This window comes from Dipodomys spectabilis, unplaced genomic scaffold (genome assembly GCF_019054845.1).
Source record: "Dipodomys spectabilis isolate Male_0828 unplaced genomic scaffold, ASM1905484v1 ptg000004l, whole genome shotgun sequence".
In the NCBI taxonomy this organism is placed as follows: domain Eukaryota; kingdom Metazoa; phylum Chordata; class Mammalia; order Rodentia; family Heteromyidae; genus Dipodomys; species Dipodomys spectabilis.
In genome coordinates, this window is record NW_024870681.1 from 11,601,651 (window position 1) to 11,623,031 (window position 21,381).

The window sequence follows — 21,381 nt, forward strand, 5'->3', positions numbered from 1 at the left end:
CTAGGAGTACAGGCTTGAGACACTATTGCCTGACTCTTCCTTTTGAGGGGGTTTCTCAACGTATTGCCTTAAGCTAGCCTCGAACTTCTGGGTTCAAGTGATCCTTCCTGCTTCAGACTAATGAGTCCCTGAGACTATCTGCTACTGCACTAGGCTAGGAGCCCAGGTTTCTATGCCTGGATTTGGTGCATATCAGCTGGGAGATAATGGGTAAGTTTCCTCAAGCTCATGAGATCTCAGTATCCTCATCTGTGAAATGGAGTCAAGTATTTCTTTGAAAAAGTGTTTGGGGAGGGTCCAGTGAGATGCCTGGAGATCTGCAGCGCGCACAAGGGAGCAAGCACCAACAAACCTGCAGTAGGAGACCTAGGGAGGACTGAGCTGTTTGCACGTCGGAGGCTGGCAGACCAGTCTGCGAGTGGCATTGGCCCTGGTGTCCGGTGTTCCTGACAGACGGGCCCTGCACACAGTTGATAACGGACTATTCAAGCAGGGACGGAGCAGGCAGAGATGCCAGCGGCCTTCCCTTCCTCACAAGCGGGAGGGATGCGTGCCCGTAAGGGCATGGCCCTGTGCGTGCGGGTGCCACCCGGACGTTGGAGGCTTGGAGGGAAAGGCGACCTCGGTGCGGCAAAGAAAACAAAACACAGATGTGTTTAGCTGGGACTAGGGGATGGGGGGGGGGAAGCATCCCCTCCCCCTCCTGCGCGCTCTTCTGGGCGTGGGGGGTCGCCGGGCAGTGCGGAGTGGGGGTGGGGGGGCCCTGGCCAGGCGGGACGACCCCGGGCCGGGTTCCCTTCCCCACCACGGGGTGCGCGCGGGCCCTGCCCCCTCTCCGGGGTTTCCTCGGGCGTTTTCTCCTTGCTTTCTCTTTGTCTCCGCTCTTTCTCGGGCTCCCGGGTCGCTCTCCGCCCGCGCTCGTGCTCTCTTCGCCTCCCGGGCCGGTTCCCTTTAACTTTCTTCTTTTTCCCGGGGTGAAAACTTTGCTCGCAAGCAGGCGGCTGCTCGCCCACGTTATTGGCCGGCGCCCCGCCCGGCGGCCCCGCCCCCGCGCTCCCCTCCGCCCCCCATTCCCAGCGCGAGTGGCGGCGGCGGCGGCGGCAGAGCCTTGGGGGCGTGCGTGCGTGCGTGTGTGTGTGTGTGTGTGTGTGTGTGAGTGCGCGCCAGCGAGCCGTGAGTGTGTGTGTGTGCGCCCCGGGCGCGGGCAGGGCAGCACTCCGACCGCGGCGGGAGCCGGACGGCCGCGTCGTCACTCGAGCGCGAGAGAGGAGGCGGCGGCGGCGGCGGCCGGGGCTGGGGCAGCGGCAGCGGCGGCCGCGCCGGGCATGGAGCTGGCAAGCCCGCGCTGAGGCAGGACGCGCCGCTCGCAGCCTTCGAGAGCTTCTCGGGCGTCCTGCGCGCGGGCTCCCGGGGAGCCGAGCCGGGCCAAGCAAACTTTAATTTTTAACCCTCGCTAGAGGTAAAGTCCCGAACGCGGAGTCCCCGGTGGGGGAACAGCTGGGAGAGATTATGGGGAGGAAAGGGAGTGGGGTTAGGGGACCCCAATTTTCCTGCGCCCTAGATCTGGGGTGCGAGCAGGTTGGCCGAGGACAACCAAGGGGAGAGGGCGGCCTGGAGGCGGAGGCGGCAGGGAAGCCGAGCGTTCGCCCGCTGTCCCCCCACCCCGGCGAGCCGGCGGGGAAGAAGGGGAGCGGGCGGTGCAGGCTTCGAGGCACCCCAGGACTGCCTGTCCCCGGGACTTGTGGGGAGAGCGAGGCGGGTGTTCGGCCGCGGAGTGGGGTGCCCGGGAAGCCTGGCGTTCGCCTGCGGCCTCCCCCCCCCCCCCCCCCCAGCGCCGCACATCGCCCTGCCCCAGGCTGGAGGGCGCGGGGCGGGCTGGCTGAGCGCGGCTTCCCCTTCTCTCCCGCAGGCGCCTGGTGCGGCGAGCGGACCGGACTCCTCGGCGCGGCGCGGCGGCGGGGCCCGGGCAAGCTGGACGCGGCATGATGCGCGCCGTGTGGGAGGCGCTGGCGGCGCTGGCGGCCGTGGCGTGCCTGGTGGGCGCGGTGCGCGGCGGGCCCGGGCTCAGCATGTTCGCCGGTCAGGCGGCGCAGCCCGACCCCTGTTCGGATGAGAACGGCCACCCGCGCCGCTGCATCCCGGACTTTGTCAATGCGGCCTTCGGCAAGGACGTGCGCGTGTCCAGCACCTGCGGTCGGCCCCCGGCGCGCTACTGCGTGGTGAGCGAGCGTGGCGAGGAGCGGCTGCGCTCGTGCCACCTCTGCAACGCCTCGGACCCCAAGAAGGCGCACCCGCCCGCCTTCCTCACCGATCTCAACAACCCGCACAACCTGACGTGCTGGCAGTCGGAGAACTACCTGCAGTTCCCGCACAACGTCACGCTCACGCTGTCGCTCGGCAAGAAGTTTGAGGTGACCTACGTGAGCCTGCAGTTCTGCTCGCCACGGCCCGAGTCCATGGCCATTTACAAGTCCATGGACTACGGGCGCACGTGGGTGCCCTTCCAGTTCTACTCCACGCAGTGCCGCAAGATGTACAACCGGCCGCACCGCGCGCCCATCACCAAGCAGAACGAGCAGGAGGCCGTGTGCACCGACTCGCACACCGACATGCGCCCGCTGTCGGGCGGCCTGATCGCCTTCAGCACGCTGGACGGGCGGCCCTCGGCGCACGACTTCGACAACTCGCCGGTGCTGCAAGACTGGGTCACGGCCACCGACATCCGCGTGGCCTTCAGCCGCCTGCACACGTTCGGCGACGAGAATGAGGACGACTCGGAGCTGGCGCGCGACTCGTACTTCTACGCGGTGTCCGACCTGCAGGTGGGCGGACGCTGCAAGTGCAACGGCCACGCGGCGCGCTGCGTGCGCGACCGGGACGACAGCCTGGTGTGCGACTGCAGGCACAACACCGCCGGCCCGGAGTGCGACCGCTGCAAACCCTTCCACTACGACCGACCCTGGCAGCGCGCCACGGCGCGCGAGGCCAACGAGTGCGTGGGTGAGTGGGGCGCCGCGGCGCCGCGGGCGGAGGGTGGGGACGCGGGAGGCTCCGGCCTGGCCGCCGCGGGTGCAGCTGAGGATTGCCGGTGGCCGTCGCTAGAAGCCTGGGAGAGAACCCTGAGAGGCGTTCGGGAATGCGGGTCCGGGGACTCGGAAGGGTTGGGAGGGGGGTCACTCGCTCGCGTGGAAGGAAATATGCACGCCCGGGTGTGCGCCCCCCGGCCCTCCCCCGTCCCCCGAGTGCCCTCTAAGAAGCCGGGTTGCAGCTGGAGAAATGCTGTGGAGGGGGGGTGGGTGGGGTGAGGGTGGTGGTTCAGGGATAATTTGGCAACAGGTTTCTTTAATCCCGGATCCAAACGGAAACAGATTCATTGCCTTCTCTCAGTTTGGCTAGTCCTGGGGATTCACCTCCGCCCCCCCACCCCCCGCCGCCCCCTCCTCTTCATAGGGCTGCAGCTGGGCGCCCGGTTGGGGATCCAGGTTGGGGACTGTGGGCCTGTCCCAGGGAACCTCCAGCGCCTCCAATACTAATTCCTTGAGAGAAGGCCAAGGAGAAGTCTGCAATATGGAGCCACCTTGGTACCCGAAGAATAACTCCTTCACTCTCCATTTGCCTTTTTATGGTTAAAAATGATGTTTCCTCCTTTTTGTGAGCAGCGTGTTTATGTTAACAAAAGGAGAGTGGTGTGATTTCAATTAATTACTATCTACAGATTAGAAAGAAAGATGCAGTAACGATATTAAACTAATTCAGTCCTGGTCTAAAGAAGTATACCGGATTTTTAAAAATAGTAGCTTCAGGGTTTTATGAAATTGAACAGTCTTGAATTAACTAAGGCCCCAGTGTCTAGATTTTAATAGAGTTTTCAGTTCCTGAAAGAGAAATGTGACAAAACCAGGCACCAGTGAATATGCCTGGGTCAGAAAGGAGACAAAAAAAAAGTATTTCTGCTTCTGAGTTGTACAAGTTAGTTGGTGCAGACGAATGAGACATACCCTCCTTTTCAGTATGATATGTAAAATTTGAAATCCCACAGTGATTGTAATAAACCATGTAGACAGTAAATGCACCATTTGGCATGCATCTTTTGTGGACATGTAGACTTTTTTCTTTCCCCTCCCCCCAACGCCAAACAGCCAATGTGAGTATCTTCAATTGCTTCACCCTCTGAAGCACATTGCAAAGTTTGCTGGTCCCCACAAACACACGTTTTGAGGTCTGGTTCTGATTAATTGTGTCATGTTGTTGTCGAATAGTTTGTGCCTCACGACTGTGGATCGAGACTTTTGAGCAAGCGAATGGAAAACATGTCTTGGAGGGTCAGTCGGCACAGAGGCCCAGGCTGGCGCCCTAGTCTGCACATGCTTGCTCCTCGGGTTGCATGACTGGGCCTCCATTTTCACACTCATGCCTGGCTTCTGCAGACATAATTGTACATCCTTTTTCAAAAGACAGAGCTAGTCTCCCGTGTGAGTAGATGTTTCGGCATTCTACAAGGAAAAGTTACACCCGGACTTAGTGGTCTTGGAGAATAAATTTCCTTTGATCTCCTCAACTCGCCAAGAATTGTTGGTTTTTCCCATCTCTTCTCTCCCTTTCCTCTTTTCTTTGCTTCCTTTTGTGCGTAAAAACCCTTTATTGACATTTGAAGGGCTTCCCAGGGGTTTGGTATCAGTTTTAGTTTGTATATGCATAGCAAAGATGACTTTGTATGCTCTCCAGCGGGACCTAATTGGACAAATGGGAGTGAATACTTTGAAGGGGAGGGGGTGATATGTGGTAAAATGTTACTGGTTTGAAGATTTCTTCTAGAGTTGGTATTGTTCTGATTCACCGCCCACCCGCCTCTCTATCACTTGGGATGTGAAGATGTAGCCTCCATGTCTTGTAATAATGGCAATACACTTAAAATAATCTCTGTAGTTTAGGATTTTTGTCTTTCCACCAAAGTACTATTTGGATTGGCGCTTTTTTTGGCCCAATTGAGCAATCAACATATTAACTAATGTAATTAGCAGCAGTTTTTGTTCAAAAAGTTAATTAAGCCTAATAAGTACATAGTCTACATGACAAATGATCGGCTAACAATATTTTTTCTGTTTTTTTTTTTTTTACTGAAGTTATTTTAATTTTCAGCTTAAGTATCTTTAAATCTTGCCAATTATTCAGTCATTTCATAAAAGCAAAGCCAATTCAACTCGGTTAAAGTTATTTATAGTTTCCTTTTTGAATAGATGTTCGGGTACCTTGTAGATATAGCTGGGAACATCAGATTGAAGTTCCCATAAAGTCTTAATTGAAGTCTTAGTGATTTTTTTTTTCTCCATGATTCTGTAAAAGAGAAAGCCAGCAAGGAACATTTAGGAATGATTTACAATGAAAGGTCAGGCTTTTTATGAAAAGGCTCGGTAGTGAAGATATGTGAATGAATTAGTGTTTGACCAGTGTTCTGAGATACTGGAGGGCACTGAGCAAGGAAAAAGCATTAATAAATCCTTCAGACACTACCTTTGTCTATCAGCAACTCAAGATTTTTCCACCAAACATAATCCCATCTTGTGAATTTTGCACCATTGACACAATAAAGTCAAGCTGCCCTGACCATTTACCACCCAGGCTGAGTACTGTGGGTTTTTCTTTTTCCTTAAAAAAAAAAAAAAATCCCAAAAATCAGTCTTGATAAAAATGAGGCATTGTCATAGTGACATTCTGATTTTTGCCTTTAAAAAATAATCAGACATAATTTATAAAAGACTTCAATGACTTCCCTAGGCTTACTCCTTACCTGCCTCCTCTCCCCCATCTCCAAAAATGTTAAATACGTTGATGTTATTTGGCTGGAAATAATTCTTCTCCACAGGTCTGAAGTATTACTAAGACCATGAGCATCTTACTTGCTTTCATCGGTCTAGTTTTCATTTTACTCCTTTTCTACAGAATAAATGTGAGCCATTGTAAAGCTCAGCTTTATTTTAAATACAATTTTTTATTTCTTCTGGGGGAATCCCCCCCAAAAAGGAACCCTTGAAACAATCTGAAAGACAGAACTATGTATAACATTACAGCCTCGACAGTTCTCAGTGGAATAACTAAATACTTTCTTCCGCCCATATGTATCAGCAGTGTTCACATGCTTTCATACACATGTGCATTTACATTCACTGTGTTAAGGAGCACCCATGCATGGTGTGTGTGTGTGTGTGTGTGTGTGAGGGGTGTACATTCAAGAGAAAAATGCATGAACAGTTTTAAACCACCTGGGTTGCTGGGCCCTCCCACCCCTTTTTTCTTTCTGTCTTTTTTTCTTTTTTTCAAAAAGAGCATCTGAAGACCATATTGTGTTTCAGAAATTATTGACATCAGTTTTAATCAGTGTCCCTCTGACGTTGGAGTTGTGGTAGTATTTAGTGCCTGACGAAGCATGCTGTTTCATCTTACTGTGGGGATGTCAGCATGAGCCCTTGCCTGGTTTGTGACAGGTTGAGCTTATGAAAACTCGTTTTGCGACTCTATGGCGTTGCATTGCCCAGCTGTAACCCAAAACGCATACAAAAGACGCCTCTGCAAGATGAGCACCGTGCTGAGCTGGCCTCCTATGGTCATGGGTACCTGCAACATAATGCTCATAATTGTTTAAACATGGCTTTGAGGAGGGTGGGAGGGGTCTGTCTAAATACTCAGGTGCTTGGCCTCGCACCCATGCCTGGCAAGTGAGGAAAGTTATATTAGAGGTGTAGCCCTGAGAAATTCAATGCCCCACTGAAGAACCTTGCAAAATCAAAAGGCTAAAATTATTTGCTGCCTAGTCCAGAGCCTGGCACAAAGCGGTGGATGAGGGTATGTTTTTAATAGTCACAGTAATTATTATAATTACTGTCATTATGCTGATTAACCCTTGAGGGCTTATTCTTTGCCAAGCACTTACATTAATTTAGTTATTTAATCATTGTGAGTATGCTAATAAGAGACACTATTATTGCTCTTCTTTTAGAGATGAGACCATGGTCTAGCGACATTACATGGTTTACCCAAAGTCATAGCTAGTACGTAGTGAAGCTGGGAGTCTACCCTCATATTCACGCTTCATTTTGTTGCAGCTGCTCTGCTGACTCTCTGTAGAATGGATGGAGGAATGAGGTGTGGATGATTGAATGAATGAATGAATGTTATTCATCCAGGTACAGGAGACAAGCTGGGACAACCTATCACATTCTGCTGGGATTGGAGGTGGTTTCTAAAGTATGCTGCATTGTGTTTATCAGATGATTATTATGTTACATTCATGCTTTCCTTTATCTCTGTTGGCCAGGGTGCTGGTGGGAGCCGGCAGGTACCTGTAAGTGAAGTGAGCTTCAGTATGGTGGGTGGGTTCCCAACATCAGCAGATGCCATGATGAGTTAGTCTTTTCTTGTTTCAGTCCTGGGGGAGGAACCCAGGGAGTCATGCATACTCTGAAAGCACTCTTAACACCGAGTTACCTCTCTAGACTATAACATTTTATATTGAGTCAAGGTTTTTTAAATTCCCCGAGGCTGGACTTAACTTGCATTCATCTCCTTACACAGTGTTCAGAGTAGTTGGGGATTATAGGTATGTGCTACGATGTGCCCAGATCATCAAGTCTTGATTTCAGGGCCAGTGGTAGTTCTTGAAAGTAGTGAAACAGTGCTGGTAATCAGAAAATCTTCTTTTAAAAGGCTCTCTTTTCTCACCCTAGTGCTCACTGTCCTGCTGTTTTTGCCAGAATATATTGGGGAAAAAAAATCCAAGAAATGGCTTACAAGTGTTATTGTTACAGGGAGGATGTTGGGCTCTAGGCATAGCATTGCTTTAGGTGCACCTTGTTTCAGAACAGGATGTCATGAATCTCTGCTGGCAGGCAGAGTGAGATTGTCTGCTGGGGTCCTCATTAGCACACGAGTGACCAGAAACCTCCAGGCAAGGAGACTGGCCCCTCCCAAGAGAAGGGAGGCTAGTTTGTCAAGGCAAGCCTTCTGGGATGGTTGGTCTGTACGTCGCAGGTTCTGCCAAGCAAGCTGTCCTTTAGTCCTGCCCAGACTCCTCTCTGACCTCCTCTTTCTCCTCCTCCTGGAGAAAAAATGAGATCCTCGGAAAAATATTTGAGACTTTATGTCCAGAGTAAATATTGGAAAGGCACCGGGTTGCAATTCAGATGTTCCCTGGAAGGAATCCCTTCATTTTCTGCTCACAGCTGGTATCGATATTTCCTCCTTGAGATGAGTTGTGCTTTTCATTAAGTAAATTTTTTGTCTTGGGATTAAACCAACATTGTATTCTTAATAGACTTTTATGTTTACACTTCAAAAGTCCATTGGGTTGTTACTTGTGTTATCTTGATGGCTTCTACAATGTCTGCTATGCACACTAGCTTCACCAAAATAAATGGCTCTCTAGGGAACTGCATTATAAAAGCGCCTTATCTGTGGATGAACAAGAAGAGATATTTGTGAGCCAGTATTTTTTTTTCTCCCTTCCTTTCAGAAGTGATAATCATACCTTGGGTTTGTGCAGTGCCTTTCATTAGAGGGAGATGGGAGGTCTCGGAGGGCTTTTGAAATGCTCAGGATGTAAACCTAATGCGTGCAGAGTGGTGTGCAGCATTCTGCCTGCGGTCTGGAAGCCCTTGTGGTCTCCACAGCCTCAGAAGGTGTGGTGTGTTGGTCTGGGTGACCACAGTTTGCAGAGTTGAGAATGTCAGTCACAGGTGGGTGTCAGGTTACATTTTAAAGACAGACCACAAACCCCCTACTGAGCACTGGGCATTGTACGGGTGCTTTCTGTGTGCTTTTGTTCAATTAATCAGATTGCTACAAGGAACAGAAGCCTTTCAAAAACAGATGTTTCTGCCACCAAAAGGCAGTTTGTGTGCACACAGGAGAAAGTGTGGACATATCTGCAGGGCAGATTGGAAAGAGCCAGGGGTATCAGCAACATTTGTTTTAAAGACTGATCACACAAAAGCCATGGCTCATTGTGTGACTCTGAGGGGCAGTGGTTCTGAATAGTGCTTGAGTAAGTGAGCCTCAGGGCTGTCTGCTGCCATGAAGTTTGTCTGGTGGAGTGTCCTGAGCTCAGTGTTGCATCCCTGAATCTGTACTCTAAAGGGTGCATCTCCATTGTAAGCTCAGACCTACATTTTAATTTTCCTTTAAAGAGTTAGGTGCTTTATGCAAATCCTTCCAACCCCTATGTCCAAAACCAAAAGTTCTAATCTGCAGTAATATTGGACCCTGCCTGGATGTGGGCTCAGGAAGTGTGCCTGTGTTACTTTGTGCTGATTCTACCTCCTATTGATAGAGTAGGGGCTATCGCTGTGGAATTGATGAGATGTGGAATATCTTGGCTGAGCCTTTTTCTCCCAACGTTTAAGCCCTTTCCCCATAATTCCTTCATGATGAATATTTCTTCCAGAGGCAGCTGTTGGCACTCAATAGTTCAAGAGGAGATGGCATCTGAAGGGACAGGTGTATCGGAGGTTCAGGAGGACTGCCAAGAAATGCCACAGTGTGCTCTGCCTTGGCCTAAGTCTGAATCATTCCAAAGATCCCTGGGGGCTGTCTGCTGCTGGGATTCATACACTAGCTACAGTTAGGTTGAAGTTGAATTCATGTTGCAGCACACTTATGCATGTAACAACTGAGGAGAGATACAGAGTAGAGGAGACTTTCAGGATATGTAAAAGAGTGGCTTTTCTAAGTCACTCCATTTGTTGGGTGAGAACCTTTCAAGGCAGCGAGTAACACAACATACCCTAACATAGCTGGCGCCTGACTTGAAGAAGGCCCTTGGAAGTCTGTCTCAGGGAGGTCTCAGCTCCTTGTTCATATGGTCATGTTTTAGTGTGGGGGCCTATCCATGCCTCCTCTTGGCTGATACTGTCACCGGATTTTCTAAATTTTTCCCTTGGGTTCTTATTTTGCTTATAGATAAGAGAAGTTATTGGTTGTTATGTCCAATTTTCACACATTCCAGAGGTTCCACACATAAGTTAGACAATCTGTAGGACCACAGGGATTTTCTTAAAGGAACAGCTTTTGAATAACTGAGTCCTAAATAAGGAAAATGAGCTGGGTCCTTTAGTTCCTTCAGGGCCTGTGTGTTATGCTAAATTCCGTATGTGTGAAATCTTAGAGTGATGGACACTTCCTGCTGGGTCTGTCACCAGTGATAGGCTTCTGATTTCCTCCGTTCCTGCTTGGAGTGGCTGCCGTGAGTGCAGTCATTTTCCTCTTATATGCAGGGAATCCATTCCAGGATCCCTAGTGTATGTCTGAATCTCGATAGTACCAAATTCTATATATACGTTGTGATTTTTTTTTTTTTTTTGCCTGTTGTGGGGCTTTAGCTCAGGGCCTAGGTGCTGTCCCTGAGCTTTTTCACTTAAGGCTAGTGTAGCTGTACCACTTTGAGCCACAGCTCCACTTCTGATTTTCTGGTGGTTAATTGGAGATAAGAGTCTTCACAGACCTCCCTACACAGACTGGCTTTGAACCATGATCCTCAGATCCCAGCCTTCTAACTAGCTAGGATTACAGGTATTAGCTACCGGTTCCTGGCTACACTGTATTTTTTTTTTTAAATCCAAAACACATCTACCATAAATATCAATTTATAAATTAGGTATTGTGAGAAACCAACAAACCAGGTGCCAGTGATTCACACCTGTAATCATAGTTACCCAAGAGGCTGAGATTTGAGGATTAGGGTTTGAAGCTAGTCTGGGCAGAACAATCTATAGGACTTCATCCCCAAAATATCCAGTGAAAAGGTAGGCTAGAGGCATGGCTAGGATAGAGGCATGGCTTAAATGGCAGAATGCCACCCAAACAAGGAAGCAAGCCGAGCAAACATGAGGCCATGGGTTCAAACCTGGAACTACAAAAAAATGAAAACAAAAAGGAACTTAACAATTAAAAATATAATGGGGGCCTGGGAAGGTGGCTCAGTTGGAGAATGCTTGCTTTGCATGCATGAGGCCCTGGGTTTGATTCCTCAGCACCACATAAACAGAAAAAGCCTGAAGTGGCGTTGTGGCTCAAGTGGTAGATCACTAGCCTTGAGCTGAAATGCTGAGGGACAGTGCCCAGACCCAGAGTTCAGGCCCCATGACCAGCAAAAAAAACAAAAACAAAACCCAAAACAAAAAACCCCATACAAATATAATGGGGTAATTATAACAATATACCATAATAAAAGTGTCAAAATATTATACTGTGGGTTTTGGCGTGCACGTTTTTCATTTCAAGGAAGCATTTTATAGTTGCGTGTGTGTGCGTGTGTAAGTGCATGTATGTGCATGCATGTGCCAGTACTAGAGCTTCAACTCAGGCTTCATGCCCTTACTCAGCCTTTTCTGCTCAGAGCTAGCTTGATTACTTGAGTCACACCTCCACTTTTGCTCTTTCTAAATCTCAACATCACGGGGCTGGGAAGGTGGCTCAGTGATAGAGCACTTGCCTTGCATGCCTGAGGCCCTGGGTTTGATTCCTCAGCACCACATAAGCAAAAAGAAAAAAGCCAGAAGTGGCACTGTGGCTCAAGTGGTAGAGCGCTAGCCTTGAGCTGAAGAGCTGAGGGACAGTGCCCAGGCCCAGAGTTCAGGCCCCATGACCGGATCTCCCCTCCCCCCAAAAAAAGAAAAAATAAATCTCAACATCACCTCTCTTATATTTGAGAGTCCCTCCCACCCCATTTTTTCTTTTTTATTTTCTTTTATTTATTTTTATTTTTTTTCTGGTCGTGGGGCCTGAACTCTGGGCCTGGGCGCTGTCCCTCAGCTCTTCAGCTCAAGGCTAGCACTCTACTATTGAGCCACAGCACCACTTCCAGCTTTTTCTGCTTATGTGATGCTGAGGAATTGAACCCAGGGCCTCAGGCATGCAAGGCAAGCGCTCTACCACTGAGCCACCTTCCCAGCCCCGCCCCTTTTTTCTTTTGTGCCAGTACTAGGGCTTGAACTCAGAGCCTGGGTACTATCCATTAGTTTTTTGCTAAAGGTTGGTGCCACAACTCCACTTCTGGCTTTTTGGTGGTCAATTGGAGATAAGACCTTCCTGGACTTTTCTGCTTGGACTGGTTTTGAACCTTGATTCTCAGATCTCAACCTTCTGAGTAGCTAGGATTATAGGTATAAGTTACTGCCACCCAGAGTGAATAAGGGTTACTTGAGTACAAGTACTGTGATATTGACCTAATTAATACATGGCTAAGGGTGGCTGACAGGCAGGTAAGCTTATGCAGCATGGATATTCTGAAGGGCATGATTCATGCCCTTCCTAGGCAGGATGAAGCAGGACACTTTGAGGTTTCATTATGATATTCTGTGAATGGCACCTAGTTTAAAACTAAGAATTGTGTATTTCCATGCAATATTTTTGGGCTGCAATTGCCTATGGGTGACTGAAACCTCAGAAAGCAAAACCTTGGATAAGGGGAATACTACTGTATCTAGCAAATGTGTTTCTACTTCCTCATTCTAGGCCCAGGGTAGACATTGCTAATTAACCACAGCACACTTTCTTCCTATGTCCAGAAATGATCTTATGGTACTGGAATCCTTTCCAATGTAATTCCTTAGGCAGCTATTACTCCTTAGGCAGAATTACCCCTTTTTGTTCTTTGCATACCTTCTCTTGTTCCTGGCCCCTCAGCCTGCAGACAAAGAAGTACCTTGTAAGTGGATATTCCTGGAGCATTCACTGCTCTGTTGGGTCTATGGATATCCAGATGTTTAAAAGTGGAAGCTCTTTCTTCAGGTGAATCTCGAGACTGAACATGAAAGGGGGAATGAATACTTGCCATTTATACTGTGCCACACATAAACTCAGACTGGCCCAGAATGAGGGATTTTGCCCACTGTCCAGGGCACAGGTCATGAAGTTTGTGGGCTGAGGGAGCAGCTTTCAGATTTGGCTGAAGTCTTGGAGTTCGGTCTCTGTCACATTTCCCTCCTGCATTTGTTCTGTTGTGTTTTTTCTTTCCACCATGCCAAGAATTTAAGAAAGCATGGTTCCCTGGAAAATGTGGTTTTCCCAGAACATCAGCTCCAAGGTTCCCAGGCAGGTGCTCCCACACTGCCTTGGATTTGAATCGGACACTTACTGCTGTCCCAGCCTGTGTCAGGCCCTGATAACTTCATGAATGTCTTCACCTGAACGTTGTTCCTCGATTCCACACACATCTCTGTGTATGTGGAATCAAAGGACAAGGACTCTTCAGAAGCCACAGCCCTCAGTGCTCTGCTTACATTCGGGCCTGTAAAGAAAGCACCGAACAGTAACAGTTCCAAACCCAGCATGAGAAAGGAAACACATTGTGTTTACAGATACAGAATTTGGCATCTGGGACATGAAAGTACGTTGGGCTTGGGCGGCCCCCGTGCAGGGCTGTTGGATACCAGCCCCTACTCTCAGCCTTGTGGGCCAACTTGTTTTCCTCTCTCTGAAGCCAGACCTCAGAGGTGGGAAGGCTGATCCCAGCCAACTCTTTCTTCCCAGACCCAGCCCTGTCTCACTGCATGGCTCAGACCTGGAGAGAATTCATGGTGAGAAAGTGGTTGACTTCTGAGCTGCCACGAGGAAGGAAATCGCTCTTCTCTCCAGGCCACAGAAATCAATCCTTAGGAAACCACGGTTTTTGGACAGATTGGTTACCATGTTACCCAGAAAAGCTAGTGAAGAGCAGGGCTGAGCATTCCTCTGTATTTCTTACCTGTTTCTTGTTTGAACCAAGGTTAGAGAGTTAAGTTGTGTGTGTGTGCATGTGTGTGTGCCAGTACTGGGGTTTGAACTCAGTAATGGCCACTCTCTCTTTGGCTTTTACCACCTGAGCCACATTTCTGCTTACAGATTTTTTTTGCTGATTAATTGGAGATAAGAATCTCAGATTTGTCTCCCCAGGTTGGCTTTGAACCTGATTCTCAGATCTTAGTCTTCTGTGATTAAAGGTTTGAGTCAGCAGCACCCAGCTAATTTTGTTTTTTAAAATCAAAGATGTCTATAGAAAATGAGCTACACATAAGCAAAAAGCAAGTTCTATTTTTCCTGATGTATTGGTAGTACTCAGTTCTAAATCTGCAAAACACAACATTTCAGATATTGTGTCCAAAATAGTAATTAGCTTGTATTAGAAGTTCTGATGAGAGACCATTTCTGACTTCAGGTGTTTGGGAATAGATCCTAGCTCCACCATTTGGAGTGTGAGCTTGGGTAAGTTGCTTAAGCTTCTAATGCCTTCCAAGCCCTGGCCTAGGATTTCAGCTCAAGACCTCTTCATGTAACTTGAAAAGAGGCCCAGGGAAGGAGTAAAGAAAGGAGACCCAGGGGCTGGGAAGGTGGCTCAGTGGTAGAGTGCTTGCTTTATACATGAGGCTCTGGATTCAATTCCTCAGCACCACATAAGCAGAAAAAGCTGGAAGTGGTGCTGTGGCTCAAGTGGTAAGGCACTAGCCTTGAGCTGAAGAGCTGAGGGACAGTGCCCAGGCCCAGAGTTCAGGCCCCATGACCAACAAAAAAAAAAAAAAGGAGACCCAGAGACAGGTCCTGATCCTATACCTAGGGCACACATTACCATGATATGATTTGATCTAGATGCTGTGTAAATGTCACCTGATTTAATCCTCCTAACAGTCCTGTGAGGTGAGCTCTATCCTTATTCATGATTCAATTCCCTTATAGGTTACTCCTTTATGTAAACAAATATAGCATAGCTAGTATGTATAGAAGACCACACAACTTTTGTTTTTTTGGTTGTGGGGCTTGATCTCAGGGTCTGGGCACTGTCCCTAAGCTCTTTTCTCAAAGCTAGCACTCTACCAATTTGAGCTACAGTGCCACTTCCTGTTTTCTGGTGGTTAATTGGAGATAAAAATGTCATGGTCTGTCCTGCCCAAGCTAGCTTTGAACCATGATCCTCAGAACTAGGCCTCCAGCGTAGCTAGGATTATGGGTGTAAGCCATCAGTGCCCAGTTCGACACAACTTCTGGACATTCAGATTAATGACCTATTTCAGTGAGTTCAAACCTGAGTAACTAGAATCCATATTAAGAACATGGTAGACCCTTGGAAGCTGTCCTGAACTTTCTTTAGTTACCACATACCCTGCCCAACACTCACTGGTTTTGATTATTTTTGAACTCTGTATAAATGAGTTGCATTTTAGCTCTTTTTGATAACTACCTTCTTCACTAATAGTTTAGTTCTCTTTGCTGTCTAGAGTTTTATGATACAACTGTATTATAGTGTATTACTCCATGCTACCTAGGGCAGTACACACTGGTTTCTTTGGGGGGAGGTTTGGCTGCTAGAAATTGTACAGCTGTGATCCATACCTTTTTTTTTTTAGAGAGAGAAGTTCTTGCTACATAGAGTTAAACTTGTCTATAGCCTATGTTGGCCTTGAACTCATGATCCTCTGCCTCAACTTCCTTGAATGTTGGGATTATAGGTATATGTCACCACGCTTGGCTTGCCTACATCTTTTTTTTTTTTCTTTTTTGGTGCTATTGGGGTTGAACTCAGGTCTTCACACTTGCTTGGCAAGGTGCTCTTATCTGAGCCATGCCTCTAGCCCACCCTTTTTTTGTCTTAGGGCTTGAACTCAGGGCCTGGACTTTGTCCCTGAGCTCTTTTGCTCAAGGGTAGCACTCTACTACTTTGAGCCACAGCTCCACTTCCAGTTTTCTAGTGGTTACTTGGAGATAAGAATCCCATGGATTTTCCTGCTCAGACTTCAGCCTCCTGAGAGGATTACAAGTGTGAGCCACCAGTGTCTGGCCTATCCCTTATTTTTGTTGGTTATTTTTGACATAAGGTCTTGTTTTCTTTTCGTGGACACTATCTGCCTGTTACGCTGTCATAAACACGGGTAACAGGTGATTCCACCATGCCTTCCTTGAGAAGAGGTCCCTGCAACTTTTCTGCCTAGATAGACTTTAAAGTAAGATCCTCCCAATCTCAGCTTCTCAAGTAGCTAGGACTACTGGTGTGAGCTACCAATGCCTGTGGTCCACTTGTTGTTGTTGGTAGTGGGGCTTGAACTCAGGGCCTGAGCTTTGTCCCTGAGTGCTTTTTGCCCAAGGCTAATGCTCTAGTGCTTTGAGCCACAGCTCCACTTCTTTTTGTTTTTTTTTTTTTTTTTGAGTGGTTAATTGTAGAGTCTTCTGGGGACTTTTCTGCTTCAACTGGCTTTGAACCATAGTCCTAAAATCTTAGCCTCTGAGTAGCTGGGATTACAAGTGTGAGCCACTGGCGTCTAGCAGGGTCCACATCTTTTGATGCATATGTGGATGAATTTCTGCCAGGGATATATCAGAAAGTAGAATTGCTGGGCTCTAGTGTATATATATGTGTTGGTTTGCTGTAACAATTATTATTAGACATTTGGTAGAAATCAGGTGTACAGATCCACATTTTCACACCCTTTCTCTAACTGCGGTTAGAGACTATGTCTGGCGTCATCCAGCTCACAAGTGGTGGAGCTGGGATTAAACATAGGCTATGGGGCTCCTGACCTCTCCTTGTAGTTCTGCAAACACCTTGTCAAGGACTGTTGCCTTTGAACCAAAGGGGACAAGGCACAAATGCTTCTCTGCTCTGCAAGATGTCTGTCACTCTGCATTCCCTTTCAAAGCGCCTCCTTCCTGAGCACTTTCCTAACCTAGTACGTGTGCCACACTCTTCTCTGATTATCCAGAAGCAGCTCTGAAACTCCATGTACTTTTTTCCTTTCCCTTTCTAGTGCATTTTCTTAAAAGGCAGCCCAGACCCTAATCAGGGGAGCTGCCCTCCAAGATGCTGGCTAATTTCTTCCCTTTCCCTTGCCATTCCTTCGCTTGGAGGGTAGAGATGACATGAAACTTGCTCCTTCTCTGCCTTCTCTGTTAGCCTGTCTTCTCTTCATTCAGTTGAATGATTTCTTTTCTTCAAATAAAGTGGACTCATATGAGTATCTAGTATTAAAATGAAAACATAAAATAATTCCAGAAGGCTTCTTAGGCCTCTTCTGACAATCAGCTCCCCCCAATGTAACCACCATTTTGACTTTTTGTTGTTTTCCTTTTTTTTTGGGGGGGGGGGGGGCTGGTACTAGGGCTTGAACTCAGGGCCTGGGTGCTGTCCCTTAGCTTTTTTACTTGAGGCTTTTAGATGGTTAGAGGTAAGAGTCTCACAGATTTTTCCTGTCCTGGTTGGCTTTTAACTAGTATCCTCAGATCTCAGCCTCCTGAGTAGCTAAGATTAGGGGCATGAGCCAGTGGCTAACTTTTTTCTCTTTAAATTTGTTTCAAGTCTGTTCTAGCTTTATAAAAGAAGCGAGGAGCTTCCTTCTTTCCTTGTGCTCTGGAAAGGTTTAACATGAGGAAATAGTTGACCCTTGTTTGCAAAATTGGTTCATCTGGGCCCTTCCAGTTTTGGAAGTAGTCACTTGATAACCATTTCAATTTATTCCATGCTTATATGTTTATTCAGGAATTTTTCAACTGCTTTTTTGAGTCAAATCTGGTAATTTTTTTTTTTGGGGGGGGGGTCCAGTCGTGGGGCCTGTACTCTGGGCCTGGGCGTTGTCCCTCAGCTCTTCAGCTCAAGGCTAGTGCTCTACCACTTGAGCCACAGCACCACTTCCGGCTTTTTTCCTTTTGCTTATGTGGTGCTGAGGAATCGAACCCAGGGCCTCAGGCATGCAAGGCAAGCGCTCTACCACTGAGCCACCTTCCCAGCCCTGGTAATTTATTTTCCAAGAAAATAATCTTCACCTAGATTTTCATTTTTAAAATAGAGTTATGTATAGAAGCTACTAGAAATATGTTAAGAATGTCCATATGTGACTATATCATTTTTCCAATTTCTAATAGTAAACATTTCTAATTTTTTGCCTAGGTTTGTTTGCTTTCTTGACATTTTTGAAAGTGATAATTATAATACCTGATCATATTTATTAAACATTGGTTTTATGTTAGGCCTTGTGCTTAAGTACTTTGGATGCACTACCATTTAAATATATATTTTAAAACATTTTATTTTGTGTGTGTGTATGTGTGTGCACGTGCATGTGTGCATGCATGCCAGCACTGGAACTTGAACTCGGTTTGGGTGCTGTCCCTTACCTTTTTCACTCAAGGCTAGTTCTCTACCACTTGAGCCACAGATCCACTTCTGGCTTTTTAGTAGTTAGTTGGAGAATAGAGTCTCATGGAATTTACTGCCTGGGCTGGGTTTGAACTGTAGTTGTCAGATCTCAGCCTCCTGAGTAGCTAGGATTACAGATGGGAGTCCCTGGGACCCGCTCTTCATAACGTGGAAGACTTTAACATGTAATTTTTAACATATAACTTTAACATATAACTTAAACTTTGACCAATTAAGGGACAAATACCTTTTAAACATTTAGCTGTACAAAAACACATCAGGCGGATGAACACAGCAAAAACAAGATCACAATATAGTATTCAGAGCGTAGAGTTCAAAGCAGAATGTAGAATGCATTATGCAGGAAGCTGAGGTTTGGTTTGTTGTTTAGTGCTGGGATTTAACCCACGGCCTTGGGAATATCCCCGAGTTCTACCCCCAGCCCAAAGCTGAGTATTCTCTACTGGCAACACAGAAAAGTTCATTGTCGTGAAGTAGAATGGATGAACTGGCCCTTAGTCTCTTCCTTGGTACAAAGGGGGGAGAGCTGGACACATGCTCTCTCAGCCCCTTTTGTCATCACTCAGAGTCTTTTATGATGGTTTTGGGGATCACTGCTAAGTGCTCCTAGGACTTAGGGTCGGAAGCAGGGGACAGGACAAGATGATTCCTAGCTTGAAGCTGGAGTGTTCTGAGCTATTAGCTGGAGCTGGCCTGATGGCTTTGGCTCATTCTTGTCTGTACTAGAGCATTTTGCCTCATTGCCTTTTGGCCTGGCAAGTGGGTATTTGCTGAAAAATAGAAGGCAGTTTGCAAGGACAAGATGGCAAAGCCACAAGAACTCACTCTCATTGGGTGCCACTCCTTCAACTCAGTCTGACCCCAAATGGCTTGGTTTGGCTGTCAGCTCTCAGGAAGAGCTTCCTATGGAAGGTTGCAGACTACCCAGCTCCGTGCCTGCCTATGTCCCACCTTGCCAAGCAGGGCTGAGTTCATGGAAGGATGCGATGTTAAAGAGAGGAGTGTATCATAGAATACCAGAAGTATGAGAGAACCCTAAATTAATGAGCTAAGAGTCTAATTTAAGAAATTAGAAAAAAATTTAACAGGCTAAGCCAGAAATAAAACAGAGGAAGGAGGAAAGAAAAGGAAGAGATTAAAAAATAAGAGCATAAGTCAGTGAACAAGAAAACAAATATTCAGCAGAGGGGGTCTACCAAAGCCAAAACAGGGTTATTTGGAAAGATCAAGAAAAATAAGTATCAGGAACAAAGAGGAGGAAGAAATCAACAACATTAGGAATGAAAAAGAGACATTGTGCAGGGAGTTGGTGGCTTATGCCTGTAATCCTAGCTACTCAGATGGTTGAGATCTGAGAATGGTGGTTTGAAGCCAGCCTAGATAGGAAAGTCCGTGAGACTCTTAATCTCTGTCTACCTGAAAATTAGAAGTAGAGTTGTTGGTCAAAGTGGTAGAGTGCCAGCTTTGAGCAGAAAAGCTTAGGGACAGCTTCTAGGCTCTGAATTCAAGCCCCATGATGGGCCAAAACTTGCAGACTGGGAAAGAGGGCTGGGGATGATTTGCTAGAGCATATGCCTAGCATGCACAGATCCTGGTCCAACTTGCAGCCCTTCTTTCTCTTATTTTTTTGCTGGTCCTGGAGGCTTGACTCAGGGACTGGGTGCTGTCCCTGGGGTCCTTTTGGTCAAGGCTAGTGCTCTACTACTTGAGTCACAGCTCCACTTCTGGCTTTTTGTCTGATTAATTCTGTAATTAATTATGGGCTTCCTGCCTGGGCTGGCTTCTAACCAGGACCCTCAGATCTTAACCTCCTGAGTAGCTAGGATTACAGGCGTGAGCTACCAGTACCTGACTTCAGCCCTTCTCAAATAAATAAAAATGAGGTAGCATTATTTTATGGTCACACATTTTGAAAATGTCACCTCTGTATTATCTTTATTAAACTTTTAGAAATATTTCTCATAGAACAGTTACTAGAGAATTTGCATAAAAATCCCATGTAGAGAGAAATTTTAAAAAATAAGTAAGTTGGACTTAATCAAAATGTTAAATTTATTATTTTAAGGACAATGTCAAGAAAGACAGCCCACAGAATGGGAGAAAATATTTGCAAGTTGTATCTGATAGGGTAAAATATATAAAGAATGTATAAATAAGTCTTAGAACTGCTGGGGACTGGTGGCTCATGCTTATATTTCTAGCTACTCAAGAGGCTGAGATCTAAGGATTGTGATTGGAAGCCAGTCTGAACAGGAAAATCTGTGAGATTCTTATCTCCAACTAACCATCAAATGATTGGAAATGGAACTGTGGCTCAAGTGGTAATGTGCCAGCCTTGAGTGGAAAAAAGCTAAGGGACAGCACCCAGGCCCTGAGTTCAAGTCCCAGAACTGGTAGCAACAACAAAAAACAACATAAAATATTAAGTTACTAAAGACTGAAAGGCTGTTTCAGATTGTGAGCCCTGCATGCTATGTATACGAGTAATCTCCATTAGCTTTGTGGGACCAGAAGAGGACCTGAAGGGGGACAGTTGGTGAGATTGGAGTAAGGTTTGCAGATTAGATCATAGTATTGTGTCAATTTCAGTTTCCTGGTTTTGATCATTATAGGGTAAGATAACATTTGGGGAGACTAGTTGAAATGTACACAACTGTATTTTGTAGCATTTTGCAACATGTTTTGAGTCTCAAATTATTTCAAATTGAAAGTATGTTAAAAAGTCAGTGCTGACCAGCAGGGTGCTGGTGGCTCATGCCTGTAATCCTAGCTATTCAGGAGGCTGAGATCTGAGGATCGTGCTTCAAAGCTAGTCTGTGAGACTCTTATCTCCAATTAACCACCAGAAAACAGGAAGTGGTGGGTAATCATACCTATTTTCTAGGGTCACATGCAGGTAAGTCATGTCAGTGTCCTAGGGTCACATTGGATAATCATGCTTGGGTCGTGGGTCCCTATGCGGGGAGGGGTATGTAAATGAAGAGGTGGATGTAGAATGTTAGATGTAGTGCCTATGTTATCCAGTGCTCAGGAAAAAAAAAAAAAAGCCAGACCTTCCTAACCATCCAGGAACTCAGATTTCCTTGTATGCTTCAGTTCTGGGTCCTCCCTCTGTCCTCTGAATAAGAGCATAAATTGTTTCAATCCAGCAAGGAGCCAGCCCAGTACTCTGGCCCGATAGCTGAGAAAAGGTGCATTACAGGAAGGGGATT

At 46.9% G+C, this 21,381-nt stretch overlaps 1 protein-coding gene across 1 annotated transcript in view; it reads left to right on the forward strand.

Annotated features, from left to right (window-relative positions):
• The first annotated feature begins 1,931 nt into the window (after positions 1–1,931).
• Positions 1,932–21,381, forward strand: part of Ntn1 (netrin 1) — a 177,912-nt gene continuing 158,462 nt past the window's right edge. Inside the window, exon 1 of the mRNA XM_042694495.1 lies at positions 1,932–3,000. Within this exon, the coding sequence (XP_042550429.1) occupies positions 1,983–3,000 (1,018 nt within the window). The 5' untranslated portion in view covers positions 1,932–1,982. The remainder of the gene's footprint in view (positions 3,001–21,381) is intronic.